General features: G+C 38.7%; 1 protein-coding gene across 2 annotated transcripts in view; it reads left to right on the plus strand.

Moving 5' to 3' along the window:
* Nucleotides 1-16,185, plus strand: part of LOC132928898 (uncharacterized) — an 84,826-nt gene that overhangs the window by 22,628 nt on the left and 46,013 nt on the right. For both annotated transcript variants that reach the window (XM_060993843.1, XM_060993844.1), the window contains exon 2: nucleotides 5,791-6,666. In XM_060993843.1, the coding sequence (XP_060849826.1) occupies nucleotides 5,796-6,666 (871 nt within the window). In that variant the 5' untranslated portion in view covers nucleotides 5,791-5,795. The remainder of the gene's footprint in view (nucleotides 1-5,790; nucleotides 6,667-16,185) is intronic.

Consider the following 16,185-nt stretch of genomic DNA (forward strand, 5'->3'; position numbering starts at 1 on the left):
CGGAGAACAAAATGTTTTCGTCGTAAATGTAATTTTAACGTGAATTACCCGACTGAATACAGTATTATGTATAATATTATGTACATATTTGGCCCATGTTTAATATACGCTGATAGATATAGATTCTGTGCGAATTTTATTTGTAAATATGTGTGTGTGTGTAAAATCTGCGTTTAACACTCGCGAGTTATACGGTAATACATCGCCCACGCGACCAACACGAATAAATAATTTTATACGATTTCGCAAACGATTGTATATTTTCATACGCAGCATAAATGTATAATAAATAGGTATAAAACGCGTATCGGAAACTTGTTATTATTTTATTTTTCCGATTCGCGGCCGGACACCCGGGGTACCTAAACTACACGCTGTATTCTATTACACGTACACATTATTATATATTGTGTGTGCGTCGAACAACAGAATGATAATAATAATAAAAAAAACCAAATCATAGCTATTACTATATACGCACATAATATTATATGTACGACGATATACCGCAGTATATATAATATTATATATGGTACTGGTACAAAAGAATAACACGCGATAACACGACATCTAGTACATATACTATATGCCTATATATAACATGTATACACACACACACACACACACACACACACACACTATATAGGTAATATTATAGGTACACGCATATTATAAAAGCGGCGTCAGACTGCAACAACCGGAAGATTGCGGCGTGACCAATCGGCCGCACGTTTGACTCGCTGGCGCCCGGACCTACCGACGATGGACCTACATAACCGTATTTTCGTATTACCGCGCGTCGTCGGTATATTATACCTACACCGTGTTGTTGTTGCTCATAAACATACATATATATATATATTATAATTTATATTATATAAAAGTTGGCTCACGCTTTTTATTTAAATATAAATTATACAGTTTATTACAATGATGCACAGGTACCTATATTATACGTTTTACAGGAGGCGCTCACATAATACCGACCACGAGTATTGCGCCGCTGCGGCGTCGCGTTGACTTCATGTACCGCCGTTAATGTCTCCGATAAATGTAATCGATAATATATAATATATCGTATTATTATATTATTGTTATCATACGTATTGGCCATCGTCGCGCGTTTTGGGTCAACCCGCTCTTGTCGTCGTGTCTGATCGCGTATCTATATAGTTAAAAGTATACATAATATATATTATTAAAGATAAATTTTTAAAAAAATCGATTTGTTCGTACGTTGATATTAGGTATATGTGCGTATACGTGCGTATCGTTTCACACGAGAAATATTGTGCATAATATGCATCGCGTATTTAATCTGACCGTCCGATATACTTGCAACTATCAGTATACATAGGTTTTAAGCACACGAAATACACATAACGTATATATTTGTCTATTTAATACATTTTCTCTCTGCAGAAAGATCATATTTTTGCTCAGTGCATTATATATAGATGTGTACATATCTCGCGCGTTGTACACTATACGCATATCGTATAATATAATCGACTTTTATCGGGAGAAGGCGTCCACTTCGTCATCTTCGTCATCCGCACTCCTTCCCCACACGTCTGGTTATTGTTACACGTTTATCGTACATAAATATAAACTATAAAGTGACCTTTACGCCAGGTTGTAAAAGCTCAATTTCGCAACAATGCTATTATTTATTTTTTTATTAGCCCCTGGACGAAAATGAACGTTGCCAAAACTTATCGATTCGATTCATATGCGCACAAAAGCTGAAAAGCACCGGTACTTTTCACGATTTTTTATTATATAATTACAGAAGATTATAATACATATTATATAAAAAAAAAAAACAATGAGAAATAGTGCCAAGTCTAGTTTCTATATTTTACGGTAGTGCTATACCTAAAAATAACGTTTTAAACATTTTACAGTTTTTTTAAACTATTATGATTTGTGATAAAATGTTTTATTAGTTGTGACTTTGTTCATGTCAAAAGTGGCCTAATTTTTTCTTAAATTGGGTTTATGAAAAAAACTCATTTCTTCAAAAACCTCATAAATGCGCCGTTGATACCTATGATGATATCTATTCTTTTTAGTATCTCTTATTTATATAGCCTTGCGTCGCGATCGATACTCCCAGCCTGCAAGCACAAATCAGTTTGGAATGCGTCCTTAACTTGAATCCCACAACAAATGTGACGATAAGACCAGACTGCACTGCAGCAGCCGCGACAAGGACAGGAGTGCGCGCAAGAAGGGCGATTGGAAATTCCAGTAAAACACAATGAAACATTGTGGGAACGGGCACAAAAGGACGTCCTTCAGTTGCGATGTCTTGTGTGTGTATAAATGTATAATAGTCCTAGTCTATAGGTGTCTATAATACACGTATAATGTTTATATGCTATATATATATATACGCCTGCAATAGCGGACAATAATGTGTTTTTCGAGAAAAAAAAAATAACAGAAAAGGGAAAACACGTTTTTCAAAATCTTATTGCGTACTATATTGTGCAATTAATACAGTCGTTTAGCCCGTAATTCACTGCAGTGTGTAGTTTAACTATTGCTGCGCTGCAGCCGGCTACTATCGGTGTCGCTTGCAGCTGCCGAAAATCTTGTCGGTCTAAAAAAAAAAAATACCCTCATAAAACAAACACAATAATATTATAATTATTGTATTCTTTAGCCGATCGCAAAAACTAATAATTATTTTAATGTATCATATAGTCTGCCGTTTACTATTGTATCTAACCGTTTCGTATTTCACCTGATCGGATTATTATTATTGCTATATTATAATTTTTTTCTTCGAAATGCAAAGCACTATATATTATATTTTATACGGTCTACGGCGGCCGTGTCATTTACAACCAGGGGAACCACACCTGTATATTATCGGTAACCAGGTGTCAGCGCATTTTTTTTTTTGTTATTATATGACGTATATGTGTATTATTTTTTTTTTTTTGTTTCCGGCAACCCGATTTTATTATTCGAGTGCAAAAAGGTTAGCTGAAACCCAACTCCTATTGTTTTTCGAATAATTTAAATCGAAAAACATCGATCACTACAAAAGTCAGACTGCTCAGTCTGACGACCTATAACGTTTGTCGGGCGAGACACCGCCAACATTGCAGTAGTATATATATATATATATATATATATATATATGATATACTGCAGTCGTATGGTTATAGGTTATTAAACCACGCACTAATATTACACTCGTTCCACGCGAAATTTACCCTTTTATTCCGCGTTATGTAATATAAAACATAATATACGACCACCGCCGGATCGTCTGTTTTGCATCTGTTTACGGTTTTTTATTATTTTTTTTGTTTATATTGATCGCCGTCGCCCGAAAAGCGAATTATTAAGTGGTTATCCCTCGCAGCGATATTGAATTGCAACCGGGAGGGTACGAAACCGATCCAAAATAAAGACACCGCGACGATATGCCGCGTGGATACGGTTCATTGATTTGCGGGGCACGTTTTATTTCTATTTTTTTTTCGGTCCGACCTACACTTGAACGAGTACCTATATATATTTGGGGACCGGCATATCATACTGCATGCTGCACGAACAGCTCGTGTGTGACTAATGATTTCGGGGGCTTTCTTTCCGCGCTCCCGTCGAAACAACGCACCTGATCATTGTCAACCCCTCGTCGACTTCGGTTTGACCTTTGCGATTTATTGTTAAATTATTTTATTTTTTTTTGCCAATTTTGTCGGGTATGGGCTTATATTTATAAGTTTGATTACGTCCGCGAATCCGTCGTTATAATTATACACTCGCGCCCAATAAATGCGCGTAATGTACTCGACTCGACCTATCCGTATAACCTATCCGTATTGCTTTCACTCCGTCTAGACCGTTTTAAAAATCGATTATCGCGGACGCACAGTGCGCGAGGCACTGTAGAAATCAGATTTTAACGTACGGTATTTTTTTTCTGCAGTTTTAGAAACGAAATCCGTTTAGCGAACGACGCGAGAATATTAATTAACGGCGCTGTGTATCAGGTCCTGTTTCGTCTTATTTGGTGAATTCCGGTCCGTAAAAATTAATAGCCGCCGGACTGTAGCGGAAAAAAATAGTAGTCGGTGTTGTATAGCAGGTGCCGTTTTTATACAACTATCAATAGTTTTTTCCACGCATTCCGCGCGTACTGGATTCTGCGTATTTAGTACGTATAGATGGGTATACAGTATACACTATATAATAAATAAACTGCAGTAAATTATGTTTTACATGCATCGCGCGTCTCGTCACGAGTCCCTCGACGTCACTGCGTCAAAATTGCATTTCCTGCGTTCCGCCGCGGTAATTTCCGCCGCGTATTGTGGAAAATTATACAGACATTTGATTTGAAAATGTCACTTCCTGGGACTTCATTCTCGCGAGTTTTTTAAAACGTCAGATTTTATTTTTCTGTCCGGTTGGTCGTCCAATTTGAGTTCTCATATTGTTTCGTCTGTACATTATAGCGAACGTATATAGGTACCTGTATAATACAATATATTATATTATATAGTCTAGCGACTCTTTTATTCCAACACTATCGATTATACTTAGGCCTATAGTATCGAGACTTTCGATTTATTGCTTTACGTGCGCGAAATACGAGGACGGTGGTGACCGCAGTCGTATTATAGGTAGCACGTTATAGAAGAAAAAAAATTGGAAAACCAAAAAGTGTCATATTATATTATTATACGCATACTACGAGACCCGCGCACGCGCACTCGTCCATCTCGAGTTCTCCCACGTCCATATACGTGTCCCATTATATCATATATATATATATATATATAAATGTATAATAAAATATTATCCTTTTGTGGACATCGCGTATAATAATATACTATACACGCGTCGCTGTCGCCGTGAAAAGGACACGCGGGAACCGATGGCCGGAAGCAATACGTCTATATAATATTATGTATTAATAGGATATTATTATATATTATACACAGGTGCCTCCCGTGTCCGTCGGACGTACACATCACAATATATATATATATATATATATATATATACATATATTACTGTAGTGCGAGAAAACTGTATATATATATATATATATTATGCTCAGGCCGAGGCGCCGGGCGCATCGATGACGACGACACCGAAGACGGCCGCGTTATTATTATTGTCGTCGCGGTATATTATAATATTTATAGCGTACGCGCGCGTCTGGGTCCTCCCATACAATGATATATATTTATATATACTGCGTTGTTATTGTGGATGTCCGAGTCATTGTATTAAACCGACCCGCGACCGTATATACCCGTGTGTTCATATATTATTGTATTGGTATACGTCTCTGCGGGGCGATCAACGCCCTGCCATCTCATCGTATTCGTCGTAAACAACGTCACTGGTTTTCAGCCGACTGTGCGTATTTTATATACGTAATGTATAGGACTTGATCCGCAGTCGACGATAATTAGGCCAAGAGCCGAGTCGGTTTTAATTCGTGCGCGGCGCGATCATTATTAGTCTTCTCGCATATACTAGTCGACTTTAATATACCTATTTAAGTCGATTTTGGATTTTCACTGTCGAAAAAACATTTTTTTTTTTTTTTTTTTTTTATTTGATTTAAAAAGAACATACGCGCTTACCATAAATATCTACGTACACGTATATAACTACAATATCTCGTGATTAGGTACATAAGTTAACTGCGTCAATTTGAGTGCGAACTTCGCAGCTGTTTTTTGACATTACAACACAATAAATTAGCACCTGCACCTGCAATAATGGTATGCATATTTTTTATGATTACAGGTTGAATGGTGACAATGGCCGATACGGGATTGTTGGCTGCACCGGCGGCGGCGGCAGCCCGGCACAGCAAAGTGCAAACGCCGCCGCTGGGCGTGTTCTCGTCGGCCGAGGACACGGATTCGGAGGCCGAAGCCGACCGGACCCGTGACGAGGAAGACGACGACGACGACCATCAACACAAACACCAACACCACCATCTCCATCAGCAGCACCAGCAGCAACACCACCACCGCCGCCGTCAGCGTCAGCAGCACGCGCTGCAGCAACAGCAGCCGGTCTGCTTGGCGGCCAGATCCAACGCGTCCGTCGTCAACCACAACAACAACAACAGCAACAGCAACAACAACAACAACAACATCAACAATAATCACAGTACGCGGAACAAGCGGAAAAACTTTCAGCCGCGCAACATCAGCTACACGCAGGACACGGCCGAGGACGGTTGTGACGGTGGCAACGGGGGCGCCGGCGGAGACTCGGCCGCGGCCGGCGGCGACTCGACCGCGGCCGCGGTGCTCGACCTGAGCGCGTGCACCGGGTCCACTGTGGCCAAGCGGCCGCGCGTCGACGACGGTTCTGCACCGATGGATCTCACGTGCGCCGTACCCCAACCCCCGGCGGCGGGCGTGGCGCCGGTGGACAAGCGCACGTCCAACGTCGCCGCGGCAGCCGCAGCCGCCGCCCAAGGTGTCCAGCACCTGCTCGCGGCCGCGGCCGCGGCGGCTGGCCACCACCAACACCACCAGCCGCACGACGCGACCGACTTGAAGGAGTACGCTCAGAACACGGTCCGCGAGCTGCTGGAAATCTACGGGCTCAACACGGACGTGGCCGACGCCATCACCAACAACGTGCCGATGGTTAACTTCTCCACCGGTAAGTCCCGAGTTTATACACCAAACAATTTCGACGACTCCGCATAGTTTAATATTATTAAATCGTACTCGACGCGCCGAAAACGAGATTAATCGAGAAAGGTACAATAATACGCTATAATCGGTAAAAGTTAAGAATCGACAACGAAAATTAGTAACATTTTAACTCGATTTCTAACTCATTAATTATATATAACTCGCGATTCCAGAGCTACTAACATTTCGGTCTTACTGTTTCGATTCGCTCAGCATCATCTACTAGTTTACACTGCGCGTTATAATGTATTATGTATCAATCGGCGAATTATCGAAGAGACGGCGCGATGCGTTGTACGACCAAACCGATGATGATGGTCTGCGAGTAGCTTTTAAACGGTACAAACGTAAAGTCAACAAAGTCTAATCGGCGTGTAAAGGACACGACGACAGTGCGTGCGGCGTACCTATATACACACACACACGATAATATAATATAATGTTGTGATCCTAACGAGGAGATGTTTACATAATGCGCGCGGTAGCCACGAATACTTTGGCCCGCGGACGTTTCGAATATTATTGAATTCGTGTCTGAACCGAACACGCGATCGATTATTAATAGCAGCGGGTTATATTATATCGTTGTATGTGTATAATACATTGTACATGTGTGTGTGTGTGTGTGTGTTTATATGGATGCGCAAAAGACTGCCGAAGAATGATTATGCGTTCTTATACGATATAATATATAATGTAAATCCGGATGCTTTGACGCACAACCATCCCGTATTTAGGTATGTACCGCGGTTTCAATTACACGAAAACGTGTTTCCCCCACGGAGTGGTGGTCGTCGTCCGATCAACCGAGATGAATATTGATTAATGTACACGTAGAAAAATATAAAACAATAATTAAAACGTCTCGAGGGGCCGGCCGATGTGCGCACTCGCAACGGTATAATAATATAATATAATAATAATACTATGGACAAGACACGTTCCGAGTTAGGACCAGTTGAGAAAAATATATTGAAAAATTGCAACTCGTTTGGATCAATTATTTATACGGGATAATTATATTGTTTTTATAGAGTTTATCGTATTTAATTATTCGCGTTAATTATTTTGTTATTATAGGTAATAATATCCTAGTTATAAATTATTAGACATATTGACATAAACTACAAATTTGCATATTGTAATTAGAAAGCATAACAACGAATAAAAAAACAATGCGCTTCATATATTATTTCGATGAATGATGTTTTCTATTTTTTTCCTTATATTCATAAGGTGATATGCACAATATTACATTTTAAAGACTAAAAAGACTTATTTTTTGAGTCGTGAAAAATAAATATCGCACTCTATGTCTATATACTCAATCAATCATATATCGTTTTTTGATCACGTTATAATAACTTTTTGTTTATTTTTTCTTTCAATCGACACAAACGGATCCCGTTCAATGACATCCTAACAAACGGTACGAATAACGTCAGAATTCGACATTTTTAACTAAAACCGTCGAAAACCAATACCCGCCGACGGCACACCCGCGGTGAAAATACCCGTTGTGTATAATGTATATACATATTTCCTATTGTAGGTACCGATAGATATATACGCTGCGTAGTCTACGAATTACCGCGTACTTACACACGAGCCGTTTGAGGCACTGGCAGGGAGGGATAGGTATTCGTGCGTATTGTATCGACCTTGATGAATAATCTACTCTGCGGGTACCTATAGATAGATCTACGACGTCTAAATTTCAAATCATTTCGTTCGGTAATTTTTGACTCATTTCTTTTGGTTAATATTTATTTTTTTATTATTCTTATTATTCCATCGTCAGACTTGTTCACATACTGCCGCCGCCGCCGCCGCCGCCGCCGCTGCTCTACACATCATCATCATCACACACACACACACACTCGCTCGCTCGCGCCCGTGTTGTAGTCGTGGCACCTGTAAATTTTGTAAGAATGTGTCGACTCACCTCAGCAATCATTATCCTCATCTCGGTCGTGGGAACGATTAATCAAACCTTCCTCCCCGTCCCCACCACTTACACCCGTCCGCGTTCTGAATCGGTCTTAATACACTCGTTCGTACTAGCCAGGTATATACATTACGCCCGATGACTTATACGCGAGCGGCGTTTTATGGAGATTTTTCTTTCTATATTTCGAATGACGCGCGTAATTAACAACGATATATTGTACGCATATACACGATATTATACACAATATTTTACACGAATACGTCTCGAACGGGCACCCAACAACGCGTCATACAGCGCGTTCAGACGTCGATGAAGCGGATTTCGGAAGAAACGCGCGTAAAGAAAAATACACTATTTCAAACCATATATCGTTTAATATATCCACGTAATATATTACAATAATATACTTACACGAGTAGTATTGTAGGTATATAATATTGTTGTTTTGGGAAGCGAACGCATTATCGTTACTCGTCACCGTACACACACACACACATATATATATATATAATACATAATATGTACTATACATGCATATATATATATACGACTAATGTACACGTTTTATTGGTCATTAAAGATTCGCAGAAGGGGGAAAAAGAGCTGTATTATAAGCCTGTGGAGTTTTTTAACGGAAACAAAAATATAAAATAAAACATAAGTCTAGTGAGACTTTATTTTAATGAAAAATAAAACGAGCGTTATACGCACACACGCGCACACACACAGGGTTGTAAAAACCGTCTGTCTTTGGGAGACGACGGCGGCGGCGGCGGCGGACTCGTTCATTTTTTTTTTTTTTTTTTATTTTTTTTTATGGTCATAATATTCTTTTTTTAGGCCGATACAAATCGTATGCTAACATCTGCAATAAATTATGGCCAATGTGTGCACGCTGGCCTTAAAAACATGGAAAAAAACCAAGAAAATATTCCTATATAGTGTTGGCGCGGCAATAGCTGCGACGGTGGTGGCGGCGGTAACGTTGGGACGGGTCGAAGGGAAAAAATTTGCCGCAAAACCGTCTTGAGGGAACCGCCCGGCCATGTTGGCCCCGTTTTTATGACGCGATACGCGAAACTTTTACGATAGCTTTAACTGTCCCAGACGGACGGACGCGTTTTTCTATTATATTCCGGGGTGCGTTTTATTGACTATATTTTCTTCGCCGTTCTCCCTTCCCGCTACTCGCCGCCGCGCCCTCTCCCACTCACACGATCGGTCTCTCTCTCTGTCTGCTCTGTCTGTCTCTCTTTCTCTCTACCTCTACAATACCTCGGCGGCTCTCTGTCTATCGCCCCGCGCCACCACTGGCATACTATCCCCGTTGTACGATTTTTAATTGTTCGAAAAAATATCGTTATACGTATACGAACCACCACCCCGAGCGATTTTTTTTTTTTGTTTCCCCACAGCACACCCCATTGCTGTCGGTTTTATCGTCACCCATTGTCGGGGAAACGAGTCGTTTTCATAAAAAATAAATAAAAAAAACAATAAAATCGTCTCCGATCGACGTCCAATCGTACCGACTGCATAACATAATAATATAATATGTACATCATACAATAATATTAGATCATCACCGTACGTTCCGACCAATCGACGAGTACACTTATATGTACGCTGTATTATATACATATGGATATACGTGTAAAAGTGCAATTATAACGCTATTATGACTCACGCCACTGACATTTCAATATTTCACCATACCCGCAGCAGTGGTAAAAGCAAAATCAAACGAAAAATTATATATACTTACGACACGCGGCGTATAAGTACTCGAGTGTATACTAGCCAATACCAGACCGTGCGAGAGGATTAACCTATATAATACACTTACAAATTATAAACGCGCTCTAGAATAATATAATATACTTATATGTGTATATGATAACACACATTTTTAATAATAATATATAAATAAAAGTGTATATATATTACATGAAGTAGATCGCCACCGCAGTGCGTCGAACGGTATACCCCGCCGATCCCTGGCAAATCATTTGCATTTGATTTGTACCTATAAATTTTAATATATATATTATTATATTGCGATACATATAGGTACACGACAAAGAGGGTGTCTGGAATGAATCGAGTTTTTTTGTGCGAATTTCTTTGCATTCGAGTGTTTAAGTGTCAATATAACGGTCTGACTGCAGCAATAATATAATACACGCATCGACTATACACTGCGGACGACGAAACGCTGTATAATGTATTACATTTGAGTATTACAAAATTCACACCAAACTACGTTTTGTGTCGTAAACATATAACGTTATATTATATTATCTATATATAAATTCGAAGTAGACGCATGTTATTACATATTATCGGTTTGTCGAGTCAGCGAATTCTCTACGTGTATATACACCTATATATTATATTATACTATGTACGCACACAGATACATCACACGATATACACGTTGTTATTACGTATATATATATATATATATATATATATATATAGGATATATAATATAAAACCGTCCGCCACCGCTCCGATGACCCTTCTTGACGAGTGCAATTGAAATGCTGCAATTTTGCGCACCGCTCGCGACGTGTTGTGCTGTGTCGGGTAGGGACGGCACGGAAACGGTAATCGGATTTTCTTCGAGCGGAAAACACGCTTTGTACGGTTTCGCCAATGCGGGTTTTTTTTTTGCAGCCAATGGCAAATTTCACCCCAGTGTCTTTTGGGACAATTTTTTTCCTCGTATTTTCTATTTCCTATTGCTGTATTATTATTTACTTATTTTTTTCGTTTTTGATTTTCGTTTTATTATTATTAATATTATTACTATTTTCCTACGTTGAAAGGTTTCGGAAACCTTCCGACGGCGCGCGGCGGCGGCGGCGACTGCGGTGGTTCGCGTGTATCGGCGCCCGACCCCGGCCGGATTTTATATAACACGCGCGCGTAAACCGAACCTTATCGCATTATCACGCCCGCGGTCTGCACATAATATATGTAATATATTTATTATTATTATTATTATGTCGCGCATTTGTGTCGTCGGTGCCTAGAATGACACCCGGGGCGTGTCTCTTGGCTAGCGTTGGTCACGGTGCTCCCAATGATAAATGGTTTTGCCCTAACATAAAGTATATAATATATTATAACGTCGAGAAAAAATAATATGTTACGGCGGTAGAAGGTGGCGAACACGTTGATCGGTGAAATCTGGTGAAGTAGAACATTGAGACTATTTATCGAGATTTTACTTAAAAAAATATGCTATGTGCGTGTTCAAGATAACAGTCGTTGAGGCATAACTATATCTTAATACATTCTACATAAACCTAGATAAAGGAATATGCGAGTACCTACTATATTATAATACCTACACAAATATTATTAATTTTTTCTGGCTACCATGGGTGCACGGTTATCGTTTCCTATGGTTGTTACCAATTAGTCTACGCGTCACCATCGTTAATGGAATATAATATATCGTATTCACACGATTGTCTGAATTATTTATTAAATTACAACATTAGTAACATTAAATATGTATATTCTATTCGATAAAGTCGTTTAAATGTTGGCCTAAATGTGTACTCGTCTTAAATAGGTGCGTTAATAAGCGTTAACAATCAAGTTTAAAATACATTTAACAACGCCGAAACCACAAGAGTTTGTTATACCGTTTAACGTATGTACACCACAGTTAAGCGTAGCGTGTGTCTGCAAGGGTTTTTAGACCACAAATTGTTTGTACAAATGCGCACATTTCTATAGTATTTTTTTTTTACCACTCGCTCTGAAGAGCTTCTAGCCATTTCTCTGCATACATATATAATGAGCCGAGTGTAAAACTCCGAAGACCCCGACTACTGCAGTAATGTATGTAATATTTTGTGTATATACATATAGCTTGTACGCGAATTACGTCACAGGTGTACGCGTATACACACAGAAGTCTTGTCTGTGCAACAGCAGAGCCCGGCAAAGTGTATATCAAAAGCTGATTCTCGGTCTACCACCCAATAATAATATCACAATTACAGTCACAATATTATAGACAATGCGATCCATGTCACGGAGACAATCGTTGACGTCGAGAACAGTGTCGTTTGACGAAAAAAATGGTTTGCCCGTACACAGCGCAAGTTCGTTGGAAGACTTCGCTGCGGATTGTCGAAACGGCTAAAGGCAAAGTGCTTGATTTTTTCCCCTCTTCTTGACTTAAGTCGTCCGCCATCTATTATACTGACTTTAATGAACACCGTGCTGATAAATTACCAATGCGACTCGCCATTGATCTCATTTAGCAACATCACGGCTATAGCTATATGACCCTCAAACGAGAATATCCTCTACGTAGCCACACTAGGAACTTCCACTGTAAACAATTTTGTGTGAGCTTCCGGAAACAAAAAAAAAAAACATCTCTGTGTATAACACATAACAGGCCGTTTCGCATATACAATAAATAATAATAAATCTACCGAATTCGAAAGCCTCCGACGAGTTCCTCCGACCAGAGTTATGTGTATGCGATTACGAACGCGGTAACCACTGTGCAGGCGTCCATCGTCAACGTAAAGCACGTTTATACTCGGTTAATCGTGAATATGACACATAAGAGCTATTTTTTATTCTCTTCGGCGAATCGCGCGTTCATTTGTATGTTCTATGCGGAAAACTAAAGCGCGGCGCTTAAAGAAAAATCCTTTATCTGCGTGTACGTTACATCATAATAATATGACGTCGCCTGTATATCGTACGGTCGTATACATGTGTACGCCACGCGTGCACGATAAACTCTACTCCTGCAGTATAGTACGTCACTATATTCTCGTCCACCGCCTCTAGTTGGAAAATTATACTCGGTGGACATGTAGTTATTTTAACCGAGACCGTTATTTGTCGGAATACGTCAATGTATAACGAGGTTATTACCGGGATCGACATCTGTAATTACACATTCTGTAACCATTATATTATTATTATTCGTTCAATGTATGTGTGTGAGCATGAGTGTATTTGTGTGCATACCTATACACTGGACGCGTGGGGATATTATTATATCCGAGTCTCCTGCCGTGGATTCGGTTTTGAGCACTGCAGACGTGTTTTTATCGCGATGCGTGTGCTGATCACAAATTATAATAATATATATACGCGTATTAAACATAGTCCTACACCCTATAAATTATAATCTAATTCTCTTATATCGCGTAATAGGTGTACGCTGTGTGTTTATTTGTTTATTTGTTTTTGATTAATTTTTCTCTTATACCTGTCCAACTGATTCATTATAATATATTATTTACGCGTCGAGATAACCCGAGTTCGTTTTGGCGCAATCCTCTCGCGTTGATGTAGTACCTATATTATTATGGAATACCCTTCAGCGGGCCAGACGACGATTTATTTACATTCTTACCGAAAAAATTCACGTTAATTGATATATTACGTGTACGCACAGAACAATTGGAAGCGCCCACGTGTGGCTGTTCTGCGGAGTTTTTCTAACGACGTTATTATATATTATTTCGATTTTTTCATCAATTATTATAATGATTTAGAGAGTCGTGTCAAAATACACACGGACCAACAGCGAGTTGTCTCGTTTTAATGGAAAACCATTCACCAGAACGCAGTTCGGCCCAGTCGCACGTTATAATAATAACGTTTAAAAACCTTATATGTACGTATATGACGTGTATTATGTAGTTTCGAAAAGTCGTATATCTGCAGCTATATTATATATTATATGTGTCTGCGCTGGTGACGTGTGTCTACAAACACTGCACGAAACCAGTCTCAGATTTGATTTCGCTGGTTATCAAATTACGACCGAACGTTTAAATTTTCGCCGTTTTCAAGTCGTATATATCTATATTATGTATTTTAGTATTTACATTATACAGCATATACCTAATAATAATAATAATATTATTATTATTATACGGAAAACACGAACACTAATGTCCGTTTCAATTATAATAATGTATAATATAGCGGTACTCTAACGTGGATATTATATACATTTATATACAAAATGGTAGTAGCGTTTGTTACAAAACACACACATTATAATATATTATATATACGTGTGCGTTAATACGATTCTAACGATCGTTATACGTTCAGATGCTTTTAATTTGATGTTTTTTATTTTTCAACAACGCGGTCATCCGAAATCTTCGAACTTTCGGCGTACCTCTATACTGGTATCTATTACGTTTATAGAGTTATAGGTAAACCTATATTAACGATAACTTGGAAAAGCAGATGTCAAAAGAACCCCCGCCGAGGATCGGCATAAACTATAATAATATACAGCTGGCATACATCTGGCCAGGTAGGATAATCTTGTATATATATAGTTTTTTTTTTTTATTATTATTATTTATCCCCATGTACACGAAAAACACTTGAAAACATATTTTCGTACGATTTTTTTCCCCCATTATTTAATCCTTTCGGTTATTCTCTGGGAACTCAACGTAACCCCTTCCGATTCGTTATTTCGGGTGTCCTGGATACACACACGCACGCACGCACGTACACGCATATATATATTTACGAACGATATGAGGGTTAAAAAACTGCACCACGACAGCTGCATGACGTGTGTAATCAGATTTTTCTCTTTTGTTTTGGGTTCAACGGCCAAAGGTTTGCGCGAGGATTTCCAAGTAATATATAATAGTTTAGACCCTATGGGCTTATGGACGATGGAAATGCTCGACTACGAGCACCTACCTACCACAAATGTGCACGACGAAAAAAAGTAAAATATCTGTATTAAGATTCAAAACAAATTGTTATGCCCGATAATATTCTATGCATACTGCTGTATAAAAATATACATATTTATATAATTTACAATAATATGATGGTGGACGGCCGGAGAGGATAACGTGTAGTTATATTATTATTTAAGTCGATAAACAATGATGTCACGATGGATCCGCGGACCAAAGAGGCTTACCGAAAAACGCTTACGTCACTTCGATCAATATGAACATAACTGTTTTGATTTACCAAATACGGCGTTTGTTGACGAGTGTAAGCCACGTTTTTTACTTCCATTTCATATTACCAAGAGCACGTTCATTATACAACTTTTTCATTTTTTTTTTCTTTCCACTTTTTTTTTTTCAAGAAGAAATACTTAAACACGCACACATACGCCTTATATAGGAAAACACATTGTAGAAACACACCAGATTTGTGTGTTCAATGGATTCTACTGTTCGTCAAGTGGCCAAACACATTGCAGCATGCTCTACGTCCGTGTTTAAATATAATATAATACATTAACCATGAAAATAAATATACACAAATAATTTGGTTTTTATAAAAATACTTAGTTCGATTTTTTTTTTATGTGTGTGCGCACGAGTTTGTTGTAATATTTGAACACGATAAAATGTAAAATGTAAATAAAATTCTAATGAATTGAATTATTGTAAAAACACATAACTCAGTCACGTCGTAAATTTGTAAATTATCATCAATGTTGCAGCTTAATAATCAGTTATTTTAGTATTAAATTTTTTTTTT

This window comes from Rhopalosiphum padi, chromosome 4 (genome assembly GCF_020882245.1).
Source record: "Rhopalosiphum padi isolate XX-2018 chromosome 4, ASM2088224v1, whole genome shotgun sequence".
Taxonomy (NCBI): Eukaryota; Metazoa; Arthropoda; class Insecta; order Hemiptera; family Aphididae; genus Rhopalosiphum; species Rhopalosiphum padi.